This window comes from Theobroma umbraticum, unplaced genomic scaffold (genome assembly GCF_002168275.2).
Source record: "Theobroma umbraticum cultivar Fairchild unplaced genomic scaffold, ASM216827v3 scaffold_130.0, whole genome shotgun sequence".
Lineage (NCBI taxonomy): Eukaryota > Viridiplantae > Streptophyta > Magnoliopsida > Malvales > Malvaceae > Theobroma > Theobroma umbraticum.
In genome coordinates this window covers 7,640,051-7,661,589 of record NW_018397264.1, presented here as the reverse complement: position 1 = coordinate 7,661,589, position 21,539 = coordinate 7,640,051, and the positions used below count along the sequence as shown (strand labels likewise).

The window sequence follows — 21,539 nt, the reverse complement described above, 5'->3', positions numbered from 1 at the left end:
TAAAAGAATAATAAAAATAGCTTAATATCCCATTGGGGGTTTGCATAAATGGACTAACTGTGATTCGGGGGCAGCATCACATATTTGGTGCTTGAGTCTATTAGGTAATTATAGAAAGGATCTGAAATTCAACCACAAAGCGTCATTTATGGATTATGTCTCATCTATTTAATAAATTCTTTTTTATTTATATTTATACTTTAATTTGTGATTGATGCAACGTGTTCATATCCTAATGGTATTCTAATTGTGTTAGCATATATATACTCAATTTGTATAGATACAAGATTTACAATAATTTCATATATTTATATATTTTCAGTTCTTTGTTATTTGTAAAAGAAATCAAATCCAACTTCATAATTTAGAAATTAGTGCTTATTTTTAGACGAAGCATATTGGAAGAAAAACTTTGAAAGTGAAGGCATATGTTGTTTACCCTTGTTTTAATTAATTTGTTACTTTTTTTAATTATTTGTTAAAGAATATGTGACAATATATAGACTCGTTTTTAACCCTTGTTTTAAGTTTAAAAATTCCATCAAGATTATTTTTCCAATGCCTTCTTTATTAATGTTAATCATATAATTTCTTGGTTTGGTGGCCATAGGTAAGGCCAATGGTTTTGCAACAACGTGATATCCCCCACCTCACCCCTTTGATTCCTTGGGTGCTTCACACTAAACCTTAAATAGCGAGCAGCTGGGGCTATAAAACCCTAAGCTCTCATTTCTCCTTTCATCACACAACATGTCTTAAGAGTTGTGGTATTTTTCATAATTCCAGTTTTACTTTATTTTTTTATTATTATAAATTAATTTATTGATGTTCTAAGTTTGTAGGTTTCGATTTAAATCTATTTATATATTTGATCGAGAACAAAAAATTATCAATAATCTTTCGTCAAATAATCTCAAAATCTAGTTTTAGTTCTTGCAGAATACGTATATATTAAAATTATTTGTTTTGTTTCAGGTTTTGATTGATTGCCTATCATGAAGAACTTAGCTATGATCATGTTTGCCTTCGTGCTGCTGCTGGCAACTCTGGGAGCTGATGGAAAACGGATGACCCTGGATAACAATAAGCGTAATCTCCTTAGTGATCAGGTGAGTACTCTGGGTCGAAAGGCCGATGTTGGAGCTAAAGATGCCAAAGATCCAGCTGCAAGCAACAAGGGTGAAGCTACTACTGGAACAGCAGAAAATAAAGGTGTAGTAGTAGGCCTTGTCGGTGCCCTGCAGGAACATAATTTGACCGATAGTCTAAGTACCCACCATAAATATAACACGACGCACATCCCTTACCCACCAAATTAGGAACAAATAATAGCAATGAAACTGAGCTAGCTATATAGCTTATTCGAAAGCTCAGAAAGTGATGGAGCTTTTCTAAATATGGTGTGCCTCCGAATAAAAGAGGAAATTAACATGTTAGAATAAGACAAAAGCATATACTATATATCGTACATGCATACGGCACATGTTAAGTTTCCTCCTAAGGAAATAAGTTGTAAAAGAAGTGAGTTAGGTTATGAACTATGGTGTTCGTAATGCAAATCAAGGTCTGTGTGTATTATTATCTTGTTTGTATAGAATAAAAGATCAAGCTAGCCTTTCGTATATTGTCTTTGCTTGTTTATACTTCATCATTACAGTATCGGTTAATTTTAATCGCTATAACCTTTGTTTTCAATGAAATTGTTGTGTTGTTTGAGACTTTGAGTTATTGATGAAATTGTTTAAAATAATTGTTTTGTTTTGATATTGTGAGAAGGATAATTCTCTTCTGTGTTAAAAAAAATTTTGCTCACAAAAATGAAGTTTTCTAAAGGACAAACCTTTTTCTTTGACATAATAAAAATAATAGACAAAACCCTAACAAGAGTTTAATTTTCTAATGCATTTGCAATATATTGTTAATTTTTTTTGTAAATAGTGTGGAAATTTAAAAGTGTATAGATTGCCATATCAACTTAATTATGAAAGTCAGAGCATTTTGAGTGATCGATCCTAAAATTAATTACTTGCTCTACATAAAAGAAAAAATCGTTTTTCTTTCATTTGTCCCTCTATTGGTATTGGCTGTCGTTAAGGAAATTTTTTTTTCTATTTTATAAGTAGTATAGTTGTCATGAATTAGATTCTGTATTCATATGAAAACAATTTTAAAAATTAATTCTATTGTTATGCTATTTGGAATCTTAAACCAGCTATAGGGATGCAAAAATTTTGAATATAGTCTAAATAATCAAAAGTACATGAAATTTCCATCCAATCATGTAAGCCAATGCTAATGTGTATTACTACCTTATGAAGATCTTCCCTTTCCACTCCAAACTTTGCTAAAGCATCTGTAAAGGGGTTGATTTCTTGTAAGGAATGTCTAAACTCTTAACACTCAATCACGCGTAGATTAGCATCGATATCATTAAAAATCTGTCAATGGACTCAAGGTCCCTCTCGTGGTTCCCTCACCCAAGATAGTGCTACTTTCGAATCGAATTCAATCACCAACCTTTTTCCACCCTCATATGAGGAAGTTGTAAACATCTGTACTGCATGGTTAATGGCTTTTAACTTCGCAACATTGGGTTCTTGGATGCCAAGTGGACCAAAAAACTGTCCAACAACCGAGCCTTCGTTATGTCGAAACACCCCATCACATCCTGCTAATCTCGATTTACCTTTAGCAGAAGTAAAAGCAGAAGCATCAACATTGAATTTGAGTTCATTGATATTAGGATTTGTCCACTCAACTCCACCTCTAGAATCAATAGCTAGTCTCCTATTACCACATTTCCAAGGTTCCACCCACCACCCAATACCATCTACCATTTCATTTCCTTCACAAGCTTTAAAAGTTAGATCTATCCTCCATCCCATGTCCTGCCATTAAAAATTATATCATTTTGGCTCAACCAAATAGACCAACAAGTGGCACCACAAACAATATTCCACATCCTTCTAGATGTCCCCACCAATAACATTCATCCCAAAGCCTCTTTAATATTTCAATGAAATTTGGGCATTATCATTGCACCCTTCATCACTTAAGAACATAACAGCAAACATTCCAAGAAAAGTTGCAAAGGACTAAATTATACCTAGCTATGCCTACAAAGACAAATTAAATAATAATAAGAATAGCTCAGCTCAATTAAGTGGATTAACCCTAGAACAAAGTGGTAATTAGTGAATAAATTGACTAGTGAATTACGGGGATTGTCACTTAAGTGGATTAACCAAATTCCATGGTTGAATAATTGTTTGAATTCCTTAGCACAATTTACTAATATTAATCACATAAAATTTCTTCGCTTCTTGGCCAAAGCCACCAATGGTTTTGCAGCAATGTGATATATACTCACACCTCACCCTCTGGTTTCTTGATATTGCTAAAAAATCTATCACATTAAACCCTAAACAGCGAGCAGCTAGGGCTATAAAAACCCTAGGCTCTCGATTTCTCCTTTCATCACAAAATATTTCCTCAAAGTTGAACGTGGTACTTGCCATAACCCTCGTCTTATTTTCTCTTTTTGATATAATTAGAAATTGATTTTTCTTTACATGAAATTACTTGTTTCATTTCAGGCTTAGCTGATTCCCGATCGATCATGAAGAACTCAGTAATCATCTTCTTTGCCCTCATGCTGCTTGTGGCAACTCTGGAAGCAGATGGAAAATGGTTGAGCCTCGAGAACAACAAGCGTAAGGTCCTTGGTCATGATCAGGCAAATACTATGGGTCGAAAGGCCGCTGTTGGAGCTGCAAACAAGGGTGCAGATGCTGCTGGAACCGCAGAAACTAATGCTGTAGGCCTTGTCCGTTCCCTGCAGGAAGATGATTTCGCAAATACTCAAAGCCATCATTTCTATAGAAGCCGCTCGAATCCTTACGCTCCTTCCGCCCATAAGGATGAGAACAAGCGCAAGCCATGGAACTGAGCTGCCATGCAGCTTATTTGAAGGCTCAGAAAGTGATGGAGCTCTTGAAAAATGGTGTGCCTGAGAATAAAAGTGGAATTTTAACATGTTAGAATAAGACAAAAGCATATACTACATATAGTATATGCAAACTGCGCATGTTAAAGTATCCCGTAGGAAACAAGTTTTAAAAAAGATGTGTAATGAAAATCTGGCTTGCAGGTAATGTATCAAGGTTAGTGTGTATTGCTATATATCTAGTTTGCATAGGAATGAAAGACCAAGCTAGCCGTATTCTGCTTTGCTAATGCTTTTATTATACTACTGATTTTAATTTTAATTAAGAAAGTGAAAGGATTCAGGTGATCAAACCAGAAATTAAACTTAATTTTCCTCACAATTTTTAGATGAAATTAAATCCAAGTTAAGTCACTTCAAGCACTTGTCTCTTAACAAATGCATAAAAAAGAAAAAAACTATGAAACTCTTTGGAAAATGCGAGTAATTTCTTGCAGGTTGGTTCTTTCCTTAAAGCTTTCTCTCCTAAATCAGCCACTTCCCTATCCTTTCCATTCCCATTTTTTTGAACATAGCTATATATACCTACGAATATAAAAGAATAATAAACATAGCTCCTATTTGGGGGTAGATCTCTGCATAAGATGAAGTGGATTAGCACTGATTCAGGGGCAGCATCATTCAAATAGGTTCCGGAGTCTAATAGGTAATTATACAAAGCAGCCCAAGTTAGCGCCGTTTATGGATTGTGTCTAATCTATTAGTTCATTTTGATATAGATTTCCATTTGAAATTTGTGTGCATATGTATATACGTGGTTATATGTTAACCGTGTTAGTATTTTTTGAATTAAATAATAATCACTCTACTGTCATTTTGAAAGTTATAACACATCTCTAATCATATCAAGCGCACTACAAAATGCAAAATTCTTGATCTCTCTCATTTAATTGTATTTTTAAAGAAATAAATTTTATAACAGATGAATTGATAAAAACAAGAGTTTCTCAAATTAGAGATATTTATACTTATTTGTAGCGTCTATCATGTCTTGTCCATTCAATTATGGCTACACGACCTTTAATCCTTTTACACCTAAATAAATACAATACTATATGTCTTTCAACCAAAAAAAAAATTATAAGCGTATGTAGTTTAAAAAATAAAAGATATATATATTTATTCATTTATTTATTTTTCTTTTGTGGGAAGGATATCCTAGAATAAAGTTCATAAGCAGTGATAAACTTTAAAACATTTAAAAAACAAAATTAAAATCAAAGTTTAAAACATTGTAAATTATTACGATTTTAAAAGTTCAATTAAATCTCTCTTTTTTTACGAATAATATTTCAATAAATACTCTTATAAGATAATAAAAATAAAAAAATACTCTTATAAGATATAATCATTGATTAGCAGACGTTTTTAATGAATTACTAGACAAAACTAAAAGGGTGATTAATTAATTAAACCAAAAGCTTGGAGTACAAGTAGTTATATTCGTTTTTCAACAACAGCTGTCTTCTCGTTCGTCCTTGGCCCATAAGTTATGTCTCAAAAGTCGAAAGTCATGGGTCAATTCCATTGTCCATTTGCTCTGCTGAAAGGCCCAACAATCGCGACCGCGCAACTTGTTTGACAGAATTTATAAAATTAGTCAATATTTTATTTATGGGAATAAGGTTTTATGTAGCTTTTATTCTTTAAAAAATAATATCTAATGTAATATCTGCATTAAAAAAATTTTAATGTAGTATTCGAATTATTTTAATTTTTTTTTCTAAAACAACAACTATTTTTAGATTTTTTTGTTTTAAAAAAATCTAACTTGTTGTAGGATTAAAATTTAGATTTATTTTTTAAAAAATTGAATAGAAAAAACTTTATTCCCAACCCACCCCCCACGTTTTTTTAAAAAAATATTTTTGGTTTATCCAACATGTCAGTTTTCACGTGCATTGCATTAAATATTACACGTGGTCCAATCAGAAACGACTCCTACGACTCCCTTGCTCCGAGTGAGCCCCCTCCCTATAAACGGGCAAACCCTGCCAAATTAGCAGCATCAGAGCCCCGATGGCCGACGCGCTTTAATTTGAAAATCTTCTTTCTTTTCTCCTTCGATTTTTAGTAGATGGGACGCATCTTCAGTTTGTTCGTGAATCTGACGCCATCAAGGCCGTCCATTTTTCAATCATAGCATCAATGGTGTTAGATTAACGCACAAACTCGTGATCTGTCTCCTCTTGAAAACACCCGAATCTTTCCTTTTTTGGCCCTTTGCCGCCAATTTTCGCCAAATTTTCCCTCTCTTAAATTTCGTTTTTATAATTTGATTCAGAAACGCAGAGAGAGAGAGAGGGAGAGAGATCGGATGGCGTCGGGCGCAGGAGAGTGGTCGACGGCGCAGATGGATGACTACGAGACGTTGATTTCAACGACCGATGTGGAGCTCTTGAAGAGAGCGTGGCGCAACGAGAAAGCGGCTCCTGAGATCCTTCCTTTCGAGGAGGCTTTAGTTAAGAGAGCTAAAGAGCAGATCCAGTTGATGGTATTTTTCAATCTCGAAACCCTCACTGTCTATTTGTTTCCCGTGAAAATCTAGGCTAATTAAAAATTGCTCTCAAGCTTTCGGATATGCGTTTAATTGTTTCTTCTTTAAATTATTAACTGAAATGCAAAAATGTTTCATGATCTGGAATTCAATTTTGAAAATTTGTTGAAGTTTAAATTGTTGAAAGAGAAATTAATCTTTATTGAATAGTTGTGTGAACTAATTTTGAGGTTAAATTGAAAATTAATCAATTTAAAAATGCACTTTAAGCTTTTAAAAGCTTATGGTGATTTGGTGCCTAAATCTTCTCAGGACTTTGAACCATACGACAAATAAAAATCATGTCAAGTAAAAGTTGCTGTTTGGAAAGGAGAGTTTCGCTAAGAATCTATTTGATGATTTGTGATCCTCGCACTACTAGTTAGTTTGCTAATATATCTTTTTTGAGACTGAATTGGTGCAAAAAATTGCAGGAAGAAACGGTAGATGAGTTTGCAGAAAGTGGTCATGATCCTCTCATTGCATCACTCTATCAGATGGACCTGGATAGGGCTCAGTTTTTGCTGAGATCATATCTCCGGGTTCGGCTTCAGAAGGTGGCCTTCTAACTCTGTGTTTGTTTGTTCATCTGTTTCCTTTTGTTTGTCTCTAAAGAATGCTGTTCTGAGAAAGCTGAAAATGATAGTAATATTCATTGAATGATGCAGAGGAAAATCAATAGAATCATATTCTGATTCTGCCAAGACTACCATTTGCTCATACCCTGTATGATTTGCATCCTGAAATATCTCACATTTTCTCATTCGTTTCCTGGGTAATGTTAATGCAGATTGAGAAATTCATGTTTTATATATGGAAAAGTGATGCTTATCGTCACCGGCTTTCTACAGAAGAGGAAAAGTTTGGTGAAAGGTAAAGGCTTCTCAGAAGTCGTTTCTTTGTTGTGAAGGCATATCCATAGCCTTATTTGGATAACTTTGTTTAAACCACCAAAAAAGTTCTTTGAGATAACTGAAGCTCCGAAATGCATCCCACAGTTGTTTTTAAAAATTTGATTTCATGATTGCAGGTGTATTCGTGATATTGGGAAACATCTTGAAGAAACTGTTCTGTCAAAATTGCCTGATAATTATCAGTCTTTATTAAAGCAATCCATCATCAGTGAAGAGGATGATATGGGTAATTCTAATTATCTTTTTCTCTAACTTTTGCACTCTCCTGTTAATGCATCAATATTTTTGTGCATGTGCATATTTGCTTTCAAGTTAATAGGACTTGGTTGGAATGACAAGAAGAGGAAAACATTCAAGTTGTTCAACCAGAAAGTGATTGGTATATAAGGACAATTGTGCCTTAAAGAGTATACAGGCTTGCTGCACCTTGTCAACTGGTATTTGTTATTCAATAAAAATCTAGAAATAAATGCTATGAAGAAAATAAAAAAGGAAAAACAGGAGCTTCCACCTTGTTTTAGCAGAGATATATTTGGTGGAAAATTTGGAGGGGTTTAGCAAAGATATATACATTGGGAAATTGGGAGGGGGAGGGGGAGGGGGGATGGGATGATTTGTCTAACAGAAGAAACTGTGAATACAAACCAGCTTGTATACCATAGTCACTCATTTTGCCTACTGATTTGTATATCCTATGCTTTGCCTTCATGTCAGTGTTTCTGTTCAACTGCATTAGATTGCAACTTGTTTTTTATGTTTACCTCCTGTATTTTGATTATTTGACAGATATTGTTTAAGTTTTTGTTTTTTCTTTTTTTTTTCAGAAATTGTTTTCAATCCAAGTATTTGGCACTTGTGCTTTCCTGTCAACTATCTCCTTATTTTCATTTATGTTAAAATGTATATTTAAGCAAGTAGCTAACTTAGGGTTGATCTACTCTATGCTATAGTTTTCACAGTTTTGACACGTATAGAGGCCACTCATTGACTGTTATATTACGTGTACTTTGATTATTGATGATTGATTTATGTCTATGATTTCAGTTCCAGAGCCACAATTAGATACATTTGTTGTTGCCAAATGCCAGAGAGCTACAAGACCTTTGTTCCTTGATGGCAGCAGGCAATCTGCTGGCTTTGACAACAGGCAATTTGCTATTCTCACTTGTTTGTAGCTTCTGCTCTTAAAAAATGTAAAACTACTCCTTTCGGTTATGAACTAACATTCCGTATCGTTCACCTAGCAGAGATGATCACTTCCAAATGGTGCCTGGAGATTTATGCATTTTGCGTTACAGGCCATTTCAAGAGGAATTGATGAGTGGAAATATCAGTTTAGTCTGAGGGTCCATGAGTAGCATCTGTTGTAAGTCGGTACAAAAACCAAGCTGCTCTTCTTACCAGGCACTCATTATCCTACTTTTGTAAGTTGTGAATACAAATTCCTTCCGCACCCCGACATACTTTCCTTTGCTAGTTTTGCCTGCTGTTCTTGCAAGCATCTAGTAAACATAGTCGATTGAAACTTGTAACACGTATGATGATCAAAACGCTTCAAAATTTATGTTAAGGATTTTTGCTTTCTTGTCTCCATCCATATAGATATGGTGTGGCTCGAACAGTATTATGTAATGTTTATGGAAAGTTCATAGTCCCTTGTCCTTCTGGACTTGAAACCCAGATTTGAATATCTGTGAGATAGCTCTAGCCTTTAACTGCACGTTTGGTATGGGGAATAGCTATGCTATTTCCCCTCTATTTCCAGTAATTTGTTGTAACTTTGTTTGGTTTAGTAGTGCAACAAGGAATAGGAGTTTTTCAGTAATATCTATTTTTTAAAATGAATAAAAAGTTTTTTTTAGCTATACTTGATTTTCTTCGTGGTATTATCTATTCTATGTCTCATGGAATAACTGTAAAACTTATAATGATTAAATTATCTCTTTTAAATTTATAAAATTACAACTTCATTTATATAAAACATTTTTTTTCTCTTTCTCTTTTCCCTTTTTCTTTTGGTCGCTCTTCCACGGTTTAGTTGCCTTTTTCATTCTCTCTAACTTGCATTGATCATTAAAACCAAACAGTGGTGGCGGTGGTTGCGGCAACGAAGGTGATTTCAGGATCGAATTTGGTCGAAAAGTATCGATTTAGTATTTTTTAACAAGATCGATTAGAAAATTTGTTAAATTTGGTACTACACGGTCAGATCTGGTTGCAAAAAGCATCACATTTGGTGCTTTTCGGTCAAATTTCATGATTAGATTTGGCATTCTATAATCAGATCTAGCTACAAGAAGCGTCAATGTAAGACTCTAGTGGTCAGATTTGGTCACATGGTAAGGAAAAATAAAAAAAATATTTATAAATTATAAAAATAATATTTTTAAAATTAGAAATTAATTAAAGTTATTAATATTTTATTTAAAATATTATTATTACGATTAAAATATTTATAATTAAATTATAGTTAAATATTAATATTTAAATTATTAATCGTTATATTTTAATTAAATTATAAATTATTACTATTTAAAAATAAAATAAAAATAAATAATTATATATGTAATAAAAAATATTTTTATTTTTTTATTTTAAAATTTTTATTATTAATCAAAACATTGTAATAAATTATAATAATTATTTGTACTCTATTTTATTTGTTATATCAAAATAATATTTATTTTATTTTATTTTCATATAATAATTATTTTATTTTATTTTTATTTATTCCGCGGACCAAACTTGTTATTAGATCTTTTTCGGCTGAGCCTCAGGATAATAATAGTTAGAGTTCTTTGCTTAGCAGTTAAGCCTCAAGATTCGTTTCATTAGGTACTGAGTAGTTTTACAGCTAATCAGTCATTGGACAATCAAAATATTTAATTAACGCATTGACCAAATTGGGAGTCAATTAACAATTCCTTGTTTGTTGCTAATAGCTATTCTGTCAGCATTAAAATGCTGACCTTTTTTCTTTTGCCCCATAATTAATTAATTAATTAAGATTATGGAACGTTAATCTTGCTTTTGATATACTGTGGCAAAACTAAATTAGCAGGAAAAAACAAGAAAAAAGAAGAGAAAAGACAGGAAACGAATCATTTGGTTTTACCCTGTCTTATATTTTACATTAAGAAAATAATTTTGTTGCAGAAGAGAGAAGATGAGCAAGAAAATTTCGCGTTCAACAGTTATTGTTATTTGATCCATCTTTACAACCGGAACACAGAAGAAAAATGTTTAAACATTTGACCGTGCGATATCAACGGCCAAAATCTTAAGCAAACCATCGAAAGAAACGCCTTCATTTTCATGGCCACCACCCAATCTGATCATAGCCTTGATATCTTCGTCGCTAGCAGAAAACCCAGCCCAGTTCATGTAACTTTTCAAATCTTCATGGCTCAATCTCCCATCTCCATCCTTGTCCATGACCTTAAAAACATCTTCCATCACCCCGAAGCCTCCCGCTGCCGACGCCGACGACGACCTCTTTCCGGACCATCCGAGAACACGCTCGAACTCCTCGTACTCGACGAAACCATCCTTGTTCAAATCCGCCAAAGAAATCATCGTCCCGATAATTTCGTCATCGTCGAAACCGGTACCGTTCGAAAACCCCGCGTAAAACCTCCTCAAATCTTCTCTACTGATCTTCCCATCACGATCTGCGTCAAGAACCTCGAATGCCGACCTGAAACACGACACCGAGCTGGTCTTCTCCGGCCGACTTAAGTTTCTCTCCGACGGACACATGGTTACCTTTTTTCTATTTCCAGCCAACAGCAAGCAAAAGACGAAATCCACCCAAAAAACACAAAACAAAACAAAGAGAAACAGCTAGGCTTGGTTCTTGGAGAAACGTTTCGGCCTTTAGAGAACGCTCGGTTCAAATATATAGAGGGACAGAGCGGCGGAGCCAGCGAGGTGAGAGTGGGACCCCGTAAAATTGGAGGCTCTGGGGTGGGGCCACGTGGGATGTTGGCATTCGATCATACGTATGGAGTGACGTCATGCGGAGATTGAGGTTCATTGATCTCAGCTGACTGGTTGGTAACGATTTGTCTAAAAGGTCAGACCTCACGTGGGAAATTGTCTCTACATTTTAAGAGGCTTGAGGCTGTAATTGCAAAAGAAAAAAAAGAGTCGAGAAAGTCCACGAAGCTTTCAAGAATCCTGCCTACTTCTCCTGCTTGGCAATCAAGAAAGCAAGCATGGTGAAAATGAAGGCACTGGAGGAAAATAATTTAATACTAGCTAACTTGTTTGTTTGATTAACAAAGAAAACTTCCCTTCAAACATATTCATCAGTAGCAGCGGGAAAGTCAACGAGATTAAACAATTCTTCAAGTACTGGTCCAATATGGTTGAAACCTTGCCTAGCAAGGAAGTTTTCTATTCGTCTATCGAATTTTTTTTCTTATCTTGAGAAATTACAGGTGACATGAATTATCTAAATCACAAAAAATTTTTATATTTATCTATATTTGATTATCTTTATCAACCAATGAAGTACCTTGGGTTTTCTTATTTTTAATTTAGTGATTAATACATTATCTTAAAAAAGATTAAAATTCATATTTTTTTAAAGAAAACATCTTTTGGTTACAAATATTTAGGAGAGTCCAAAGAAAGACGGGAGTTGTTGGGAACTCTCTTTGTCAAAGTTGATGCAATTTAGTGCAGAAAACGAGTTGATTGGGAGAGGGGGACCCTTCTTTGGAATCTGCTTGGTGATTGGGGTATCGGATTCCACCCAATGATATCCAAGGAAGTGGCTCGTGGCTAACAAAAAACACAAAAAATGCCATGCCATCCATGATTGATCCATTCCTTCTTCCCTTTCTCTCTAAATGTTTTTTTTTTTAATTTTATAAATATTAAAATAAAAAAATTGAATTTATGGATTTTATGATAATTTTTTAAATAAAATATCTCATCTTTGTAAGTTTTAATTGAAATTTTAAACAAATTTATTAGTTAATTAGTTTTCGCAATAAACACTCCATCTCAAAAGGCAAACACCATTAACAGAGATTATGAAAATATTAAAATATTTTTTAATTAATTTAAAAAAGTATTATATATTTTTTAAAAGAAAATAAGAAGTTTTTTTTAATTAATAAAATTATATACTAATAATTTTAAAAATTAATTAAAGATAAAATTATCTTTCTAATATTATTACATCATCAAATTGACAAAAATAAAATTAAACCTATGTGTCAAGAAAAAAATAATTTTTTTAGAATAAAATATTTATTTTAAAAATTAATAAACTTATGTGTAATTTAGATCAAGACTTGAAAAGGCTGAAGATATTTTAGGTTAAATTTTTTAAAAAGTAATAATACAAATATTCAATATTTTTTAATAACAAAAAATAAAATATTAAGACATTAAAAAAAAGTGAAAGAGGAGTAATCAATTCAAGCTATAGGTGAGCAAAGAGGCTCTTGCTCCATTACTGGAATCTCCTATTCTAGCTTTCGTGGTACCATTTGGGCAAATGAGGCCTGCTAGTGAAAGGATTTGATGATTTTGGGTTGGAAGGTTAATAACCTCTATGAACCAATCACAGAACAAAAAGGCTAATCTCCTACAAGCAATTTAGATCTCCATTGTCTCACTTAATTGGGAAAATTAGAAGGTGGGATATGTCAATCACAGATTCCAAGTGCAAACACGAGGCATGGAACAAGGCATCTGATTCTTCAATGCATTAAAACTTAATTATTCTGCCAATAAATTATCCTTCACTCAAGTCATTTTCTATTGAGACTACACTTCAAGGTGGCCAAAATGTTTGGGCCAGTTGTTTTCTTCAATGGTGCAGATCCATTTGGGCTCTTAGCCTTCCACAGTGCTTTGGGTTTAAGGGTGCATAGGGTCATATTGCAGGAAGTTGAAGGAGATTTTCGGTAACTCAAACTTCAGCCTCAAAAACCCTAATCCGGTCTCCCAGTATATAGCATTGTTTCCGACTCTATTTCCTGCTACTGTCACAATAAGCAGAGTCTTTCTCTTGTATGTTGTTCTTTCTCATTCTCTTGAAAGATTTTCTGCCTCTTGATGGGGTCTCTTTAATCTGATAATCAGAGTTTCCAGGGAATTTTACCCATCAAATTTTTTTCCTAAGCAAAAGAGGCATAGATTGTTTGCAGGAATGTTGAGTCACTTCGCCTTTGATCTGTCTTACCAGGCGCAGTGAATAGTTATCCTGCCAAATCCCTTCTCTTCCTCCACGACTCTTCTGTAAAACAACATCAAAAGAATTTTCCTTTCTGAAAATTTTCTGACAAGTCTTTTTACACGTCTGCTTTGAATCATGGGCTCCGATGATGGCATGATATCTTTGAGACCTGATCATTTGTTTCGCTTGATGACAAATACAAGCAAAATCGCTGAGGACCCCTTTTTTTACAATAAATTTCCCTTATTTTTTTAAGCAATTGGATTTTCGTTTTTGAGAATTTTCCTTTATTCTGCTTGATGCTAATGTAGATGATGAAATATGCACTGGGCTCTGAGCAGTTCAATCTAAACTGCTTAATTTGATGGACATTGCAGCCTAGAAAGCTTGTCTGATACTTTTAGCTCTTCCACCCTTTTTGTCTATTTTGTTGCATCGGTCTGGTGAGAACAGTGAAAGATTATTTCGAATGAAAACCTGAAGCTTTGGATGAAAAAGAAAAGTGAAACTAGCAAGTTTGACTGTGAATTTTAAGGAAGTAAGAAGCATAAATGCTCCCATCTTAATCTTTTAGGAAATAAAAATTGAAAGAGTGAATTTTCTAAAATCCTGAAAATAAAGCTGTTCGGGAGACAGGAGTTAGATCCTGATCCATCTCCCCAAGGAACCCAAAGCACAAATTCTCCAGGATCTCTTGTTGTGGATGCATAAAACGACGTTGTCTACCCCTCTGAACGCGAGGCAACCTGTATCCGATATGAACTACACTTCGAGGAATTCGGATTCGACTTCGACTTATGAGAATTTACTTCAAATGAACAACTTCTATGAGTTTTTTTTTTGTTTCCTTTTAATTTGATGAAATGGGCGTGGTGGTTGTTCAAGTTTCAAACAAATATTGAAAATTTCCTTTTAGGATTTAAACAAATCCTTATAAGCATCTAGAAATGATAAAAATGTTTAGTCAGGTTTCTCTGCAGAAGCAACTGCTATTCATATTTTCCTGAGCTCGTACGGCAATTGGCTTTTACTACCATAAATACCTAATCAAGACACCTAAAATTGTGAATTTACTAGGCAGATATCGAGTCCCGAAGATTATAACTGACATGCTCTTACCTTCAAAGTCACTATCACGGCGGATGATCACACCATAGTTTTTCTTGTGGTTCGATTACGATTTGGCGCAACCAAAGGAACAGAAGTTTAAGCGAGAATCAGCTATCTGTTAGACCATGTGATGGTAAATGCAGGCATAGATATGCTAGTTTACAAAACTTTCTTCTTTCCCTTTTTCCTTTTTTTCGGTTTCTCTCACTGAAATATATCTACCAAGCAAGGTTTCTTTGTCTGGTAAATGCTAGGATGAATGGTTTAGAGGGCGAGGTTTTTTTGTCTGGTATTTCTTTCTATCAGTTTGTCATCAGAGGGTCAAGACAAGTATTCTTTCCAGTTTTGACCCTCATCTGTTTGTATATGGGCTTCCTCTATTTATGAATAAACTCTTAACTTTCAAAAAAAAAAAAAGAAAAGAAATGTATCTACCAAGCAAGTTTGCCATCAAAAGTTACGAAAATTCCAGGTATGCTTTTTGACGTGTTTTCAGCGACCAGGCGGAGATGAAAAGAAAATGACAAGAAAGTATACGAAAAACCCAGCAAGAAGAATTCCCCCGTAGACAAAAGTTTGGGAAGAATGCACCGGATATTTGAACTCAATTTGACAGCATCTCATTTTATCCTTCTCACTGGTCAAAACATTTTGAACGTACCTGCATAACAACAGATGCAGAACAGAATGATAAATACCTACTCAACATGATACTCACTACCTGAAACACCGAAAGAGAAAGAAAATATGTCTAAATAATTCATGAAGCCATACTGCAGGCGAACTTACTGCTGCGTAAACATGGTGCTTTGCAAAATGTCTGAACTATTCAAATGTGCATCTCGCAATCGGTGGTCATATAACAAAGAAGAAAGATCGACAAGTTGTTCCTCAAGGTTCTGTTTTAATCACAAAAAGGGCAACAAATTAAAACCACACAAGTCAAAAAGCTCGATCAGTTACTTAGATCAGTTGTGACTTACATCTAAGTACTTCTCCAATCGCTCAACTAATTCATGTGGGAAAGGTTCAGGCATGTTTGTTGTTTTCTTGTAAAACTTCTCCAACCATAGCTCAGTAGTGGTCTTGTTCTTCTTTCCTTTCACAGGTTCACCAAGTGGGGTCTTTAAATATTGAGCAGCAAAAGATTGGACAACCTGAAGAATGTCAGAAGGATTCAATAAGTATCAACTACTAGACCAAGAAAAAAAAAAAACTACTACCAAATTACACAATCAAGGATTGGCCAGATGAAGGTAACATCACCTCAGATGTTTCACGAATGATTCTGAGAGCAGAATCTACCCGTGCATAAATCATGTTTCTCTGCCAACAAGAAGTAATGTATTTCAGATGCCATTGTCCATTACATTCTACTTGAGAACATTTAGATATACCTACTGGAGTTAACAAGAAAACAAGAAACTACAATGTTGCTTCAACCAAATAGACATCAAGTTGCAAAGTGCAATCTTAATGCCTCAGTAGGCTTATGTCTCATATGTGATATTCACAGAATTTTAACATGATGGTAGTCTTACCAGTGCAACATCTTGAAGCATTTGACTGATTTGAGATGTATTTGAGAATGGTCCAAATGGGTGACAACCAGCAGCCCAGAGCCAATTCACAACAGGTCTTTCATGTATATGAGAAGCCTTTTCATATGGTGCACTCAACCCACCCACAGCAGAAGCAAGCCCAGCTAAAATGTGGCGCTGTGCTTGTGATGGAATAGCATGCCTTCGTTCTGTTTCAGACACGTAACTGGGCAAAAGGACATGGCAAGACGCAAGAAAAAAAAGGAAAATGAAAAGAGGCATTGGAAAGCTCCTGAGTCTAGCAGAGTCATATATATATAAAACAGCTTAAAATGATTCAACGTAAATTGCAAGACTTTTCTAAAGGCAAGATCTAACAGTTCTGCTCACCTCAGAGGTATCTTTTCACTTTGGTGCTCTAGTACTATAACAACATCATTGCTGGCCCAAACAAGGCTGTCATCCTCCATCATAAGTTGTGGATCCACATCAGCCAATGATAGCACAAAACTGCAGAAAAGTAACTGATTTGTGTCTTATGAATAGCTCTTATATCCAGTATACAAACAAAAGTATCCACGATATTGTAACGCAAATGCAAAGAGTTAATTCAAATATGTACACAAAAATTATTGGACAGTTCTTTATTATAAATTTATAGAAGGCTATTATGTTAATAATATGAAAACAAGAAATCAGAAAAAAGAGGCATTGCTGCGTGAGCAATAGCTGTTCTAATTTAGTGATACGCATAAAATTGTATAAAATATGAAGCCACCAAAATGTACTACCCATAAACTGGAGGTTTCTCCAATTTTTAGTAGCAAAAAATCATAAAAGCAATTCACTAGTTAATCTCCAGTATTATAAAATAGTTTAACAGTTTGATGAAATCATGAACAGAATGCAATTAAAACCATCATGATAACCACAAGGCCACAATTTTCTTGATGCTATAACTAATTATCCATGGCTTCCAAATTCATATGTAGAACAAATAACTGAGGCTCTTATCTTGATATTTTAATTCTTAAAGACTTCATTAAGTGCCAGAAGAGAACACTCAAACTATTCAAATTTAACATAGAACCCGCAAACACCAATTTAACCCAATAAACAGAGCATCAATTACAAAATAGAAAATAATCAACTAGGATAAAGAAAACCCCGTCATATGTGTTTCTTGCATTGAAATATCTTATCAGACAACTTGGGCATGATCGCAAATGCAATAGGTAGGTCTACTCACACAGGAATAACTCTAGTTCCATAAGTTGGGTGCAGATCCCCTTTTTTCTTTTGTTTCTTCTTTTTTCTATCCTTGCCACTTTTCGAGTAGTAAGCAGCCCAGAGGGGTTTATGCTTCAGAACCGAATCAGTTGAACCCTCGGATTCATCCATCCAGTGCTGCTGAAAATAAAATTCATGTTATGGCAATAGAGGAAAGGAAAAGAGAGGGAGAGAAGCATGGGTGGAGAGAGTGTTTAACCTCAAACAATGCAAGAGAAAAGTTTAACTTACAAAACCATTAGACATACCAAAAATTTATAGTTTGGTCAAATAAGAAAACTGACCTGGCGAAGGAAAAACTTATTTGAAAGAGATGGGTCAGCCATTTCAAGCAAACCTGCAGCAAGCACATCTGCAGAGCGTTCCATCTCCTGTGATGAGCAGTGCCAGTACAAAGCACATAAAATAAACATAACCATCCATCAGTATCCTAAGAAAACTTACTTCAAGAGACAATGATAAGAACAAGTGCGCATTGCCAATAAATATAACCAGCCATCCTAAGAAAACTTACTTCAAAACACAATTACAATGACAAGTATCAGAGGAATTAAGGCCAGACACATTGATAATGTGTAAGATAATGAAAGTAAATACTCTTATAATAGAATTGGGCTGAAGAACAGAGAAAAAGGAGGAACTCACTTCTTTAAGAATGGCACCATCCAAATATGTCTTGGTATGAACATGGAAGCGTCCATCCTTCTTTGTTTCTTGCAAGGAATGGCCGCGCATAGCTTTTGACATAGCAATAGCCAACTTCTCATGACGGTGCAATGCATGTGACCCCCCAATAATCACTACTTCTTGGTCGTCATGAACCAACTTCTTCACCTGAAGAATAGAATACCCACATATGAGCCCCCTATCCCAACATTTACAATTTAGAAACTCATCAACTTAGCTTCTTGAGCATCATGTAAGAATAACTATAATGCCTTTGCAGATCTAGCAAAATCAACTCAAGCAATTGCTGATTGTACTCAATGCAAATCAATGAGAATTTGATCCAACTACTATAAACTGCAGTATTTGGGATGAATATTCTTTGCTTTTAATCAGAAGGTTTTGAAAGTAGCCTCCTATAACTAAAGTAAGGTGGAAGCAAGTAGTTAATCAGGGTATCAGTTACCACCACTCCAAAATCCAGTAAAATTTATCCAGATATTATTCCAGATACTGAGTCAAGAGAAAAGTGCTAAAGCCAAACTTTACAAGCATAAGTAGATATAAAGATGCCATTCCAGAAAAAGTTAACTTACCTCTGCTTCAATTGCCCCAATATCTATGCTGTAATTATGACCTTTTTCCATAATATTATATCGATTATGGTTTTGGAGAACAATTATAGGTATAAGCAACCTTGTCGTCAGATCAACAGTTTCAAACCTGAGTTCATCAGGGACAAACAAATAAGCAGGCTACAGGAAGGCATTAACCCAGTAAATAAGACATGCTAGCAAGTTGCTGAAGCTGAATAGCATGATTTTTAAATCATAATCAAACTATGCTTCCATCTTTAATCTTTAAGAACCATTAAAAATGCATGTATTAATCAGTGAATGAAGATAGTGTAAAATTACCTAACATCTGGAGCTATTACATGCTCAACTGTGGTTGCTATCAAAGCAGAAAGATGTCCCAAGAAATTATCATGGGTAGCATGATCACTGACAGCAGCCAAACCCCTTGGAAGTATCATACTCCGTATACGTGGCAATGTTCTAGGACTGACACTGCCCTCTTCAGTTTCAATCTTTCCATAAGTGCAAGGGCCAGCAGAGAGGTCGATCACAACAAATCTGAACAGCAGAGGCAGAAATGAGACCCAGAGATAGAGAGAACCAAAAAAAAGGAAAAAAAAAAAATAGAGGTCAGACAACAGCTGATCAAGGAGTGAAATGTTTATACTATCAAACACCTTCTAACTGTTTAGACCCAGCATTTCTCACTCATAAGAATATTCTGACAGTTTCTTCATTTATTAGGGACTCAAAAGTTAAAATTCTTTTGACAAAATAATGCAATTGAAAACAGACCTTCCAGAGCCCAGCCAAACTTGAGATGCTCCTCCTCCATTGTATCGGTATCGATAAATGTAGTCTCCCTCTTGTTTTTTCATATCTTCCTCAGTCAGTGGGGTAAGTTTGCTATACATCAAACTATCAAGATCAATCTCCTTATTCCTAGGATCCATTCTGACCTGAAAAGAAGTAGAACCATTCACCACTGCATCAAAAAGGAAAAATTCAAACCACAACAGCCGTGAAAGAACATACTAAGTCACTAGGAATAATCAGAATACATGGTTATAGAATTTGTTTAAACTGTTCTAGACATGTGACGTGGATCAAAAGCAATACCAATATCAGCAAACTTTCATACAGATAAAGCACAGATTTGAAATTTGAAAATCAGAGTTAGACTATACCTTGTCAAAGTTAACAATAAATATAGCAGTTGGCACAGGTCTATCCATCTCTTTAGCAGAATATCCCCCATAATCTATGTCAAATATATATGAATACAACTTTTGGAATATTGGCTCCACAGCTGTTGCATCCACCTCAAATAGGGGCACCTCTCTCCCAAAATCAGACTAAGATGTGAAAAAAGAAATTTAGAACTTCATTCTTAAAAGATTCAATACAGTGAATGTTCCTTCACACTTATGAAGCAATACATTTACCTCTCTTGCAGTACCAGCAGGAACCATGGCCTCTTTCAGTGCTTTCTCAAGCGCAATCAATTCTGGCTGTCCTGCCTAGAGTACAAAACATAGATAAGGAAAACAGTAGCGAAAATAGCTACTTGCTTCAGATCTCTAGCTGAAATCTAAACAAGAAGTAACAATTAAGACCAGAAAAATAATGAAACATGTGCAAAAGGAATGGAAAAGCTTACAGGAAATGTATTATAAACAACATGATGCTCTATATCAAGGGGCTCCCCGGTCTCTTGACAGGAAGGCCTGTGGGAAGGAAAGCTCACTCTCAGAAACTCCTCCAATTTCGGTGCATCCACCGTGTACCGATAGCCACCATCTCCATTGAGACCAATTAGCACCACATTCACTTCGAGTGGAACCTGAAACGGAACCTGCACAAGACAACCTCTTCTAATCATAATCAGAGATGAATAAAACTAACCTAACAGCCACTAGCTCTTCAAGTTTCTACAAAGGAATTCGAATTTGGATTAACATTTAGCAGAGATCAACTATGTAGCTCAAATTCTGTCATTTCGAATCCTATAATTTTCGTATCTTCAAAGTTATGAAATGATAAATAAAACGCTAAAACTCTCGATGATTTCTAGAGAAGAAAATTTGGCTTCGAAACAGTTGAAATTAATTTCTCTACTGATTCAACAAGATTTTTAGAGGGAGATTGGGATACCTCGGCACGCGTGTGGAGCATACGGCGAACATCGGATCGGACGCTGTCGCGGACGTCCAGGAAGGCGCTGTGGTGCCAGTGAGGGTGACCGGGGTCTCTCTTGAACGCTTGTTGAGCAGACTCGGAGCGAGTCGCGAGTCCACTCAGTGCGAAGAGAATCCACGCGCAAGCTAACAAGTACGATAAGCTTGATCTTGATTCCATCAGCTAAAAAAATTTCAGCGAAAAGGGAGAAGAATCGGTGAAACGCTAGGAGTATTCAATTTTCTATGAGCTGAAGTTTCTCCGCCATGGTCAGAGAGTGGTGGTTTTTTTGCTTTGGATTTGGTGACCGGCGATGACTCGCACTAGACTGAATCGTGAAATTAATTTTTAATTTTCAAAAATGCTCCCTGCTTTTTTCAAAAAATTACGGGCTTGGGAAAGATGCTATATGGGCTTTAACGGGCTTTTTCGTGTGGGCAATGGACTTTCAACTCGGCCATTCTTTCTTTCTTTTTTCTATAATTTTGATCCAATGATTAGTTTACATCACATTCATTCATATG

The 21,539-nt window shown here is 35.0% G+C and overlaps 3 protein-coding genes and 2 non-coding genes across 6 annotated transcripts; 3 read left to right on the top strand and 2 right to left on the bottom strand.

Moving 5' to 3' along the window:
• Positions 1-6,026: 6,026 nt before the first annotated feature.
• Positions 6,027-9,323, top strand: SLD5 (DNA replication protein-like protein). Its single transcript, XM_021435538.2, has 6 exons — positions 6,027-6,500; positions 6,977-7,099; positions 7,333-7,415; positions 7,573-7,682; positions 8,501-8,603; positions 8,704-9,323. The coding sequence occupies exons 1-6, from the start codon at positions 6,324-6,326 to the stop codon at positions 8,798-8,800; spliced, it is 693 nt and encodes a 230-aa protein (XP_021291213.1). The 5' UTR covers positions 6,027-6,323; the 3' UTR covers positions 8,801-9,323.
• A 1,200-nt stretch (positions 9,324-10,523) lies between these two features.
• CP1 (Ca2+-binding protein 1) lies at positions 10,524-11,337 on the bottom strand. The gene has a single exon (XM_021435510.2). The coding sequence runs from the start codon at positions 11,213-11,215 to the stop codon at positions 10,700-10,702; it is 516 nt and encodes a 171-aa protein (XP_021291185.1). The 5' UTR covers positions 11,216-11,337; the 3' UTR covers positions 10,524-10,699.
• A 2,456-nt stretch (positions 11,338-13,793) lies between these two features.
• On the top strand, positions 13,794-13,871 carry LOC149526889 (small nucleolar RNA R66). Its single transcript, XR_016351613.1, has one exon. It is a non-coding gene; the product is annotated as a small nucleolar RNA R66 (small nucleolar RNA).
• Positions 13,872-13,959: 88 nt separating this feature from the next.
• LOC149526888 (small nucleolar RNA snoR118) lies at positions 13,960-14,050 on the top strand. The gene has a single exon (XR_016351615.1). It is a non-coding gene; the product is annotated as a small nucleolar RNA snoR118 (small nucleolar RNA).
• An 870-nt stretch (positions 14,051-14,920) lies between these two features.
• On the bottom strand, positions 14,921-21,367 carry LOC110422217 (uncharacterized). 2 transcript variants are annotated; one of them, XM_021436042.1, is made up of 16 exons: positions 20,992-21,367; positions 20,498-20,692; positions 20,283-20,357; positions 20,025-20,192; positions 19,633-19,796; positions 19,177-19,395; positions 18,856-18,982; positions 18,239-18,427; positions 17,878-17,964; positions 17,553-17,713; positions 16,694-16,813; positions 16,304-16,529; positions 16,029-16,088; positions 15,746-15,919; positions 15,552-15,661; positions 14,921-15,423 (listed from the first exon to the last, which is right to left on the bottom strand). In XM_021436042.1, the coding sequence occupies exons 1-16, from the start codon at positions 21,193-21,195 to the stop codon at positions 15,255-15,257; spliced, it is 2,448 nt and encodes an 815-aa protein (XP_021291717.1). In that variant the 5' UTR covers positions 21,196-21,367; the 3' UTR covers positions 14,921-15,254. The 2 variants fall into 2 exon arrangements, with proteins under 2 accessions (XP_021291717.1, XP_021291718.1); XM_021436043.1 differs by having other exon boundaries at positions 17,553-17,710; positions 20,992-21,366.
• Between the last annotated feature and the right edge of the window lie 172 nt (positions 21,368-21,539).

Coding starts and splice junctions, on each gene's coding strand:
- CP1 (XM_021435510.2), bottom strand. CDS start 11,215: ATGTGTCCGTCGGAGAGAAACTTAAGTCGGCCGGAGAAGACCAGCTCG.
- LOC110422217 (XM_021436042.1), bottom strand. CDS start 21,195: ATGGAATCAAGATCAAGCTTATCGTACTTGTTAGCTTGCGCGTGGATT. Junction 20,693..20,991: donor TGCTCCACACGCGTGCCGAG/GTATCCCAATCT, acceptor TGTCTTGTGCAG/GTTCCGTTTCAGGTTCCACT. Junction 18,983..19,176: donor GTAATAGCTCCAGATGTTAG/GTAATTTTACAC, acceptor TGATGAACTCAG/GTTTGAAACTGTTGATCTGA.
- SLD5 (XM_021435538.2), top strand. CDS start 6,324: ATGGCGTCGGGCGCAGGAGAGTGGTCGACGGCGCAGATGGATGACTAC. Junction 6,501..6,976: donor AAGAGCAGATCCAGTTGATG/GTATTTTTCAAT, acceptor AAAAAATTGCAG/GAAGAAACGGTAGATGAGTT. Junction 7,100..7,332: donor TCCGGGTTCGGCTTCAGAAG/GTGGCCTTCTAA, acceptor ATGTTAATGCAG/ATTGAGAAATTCATGTTTTA.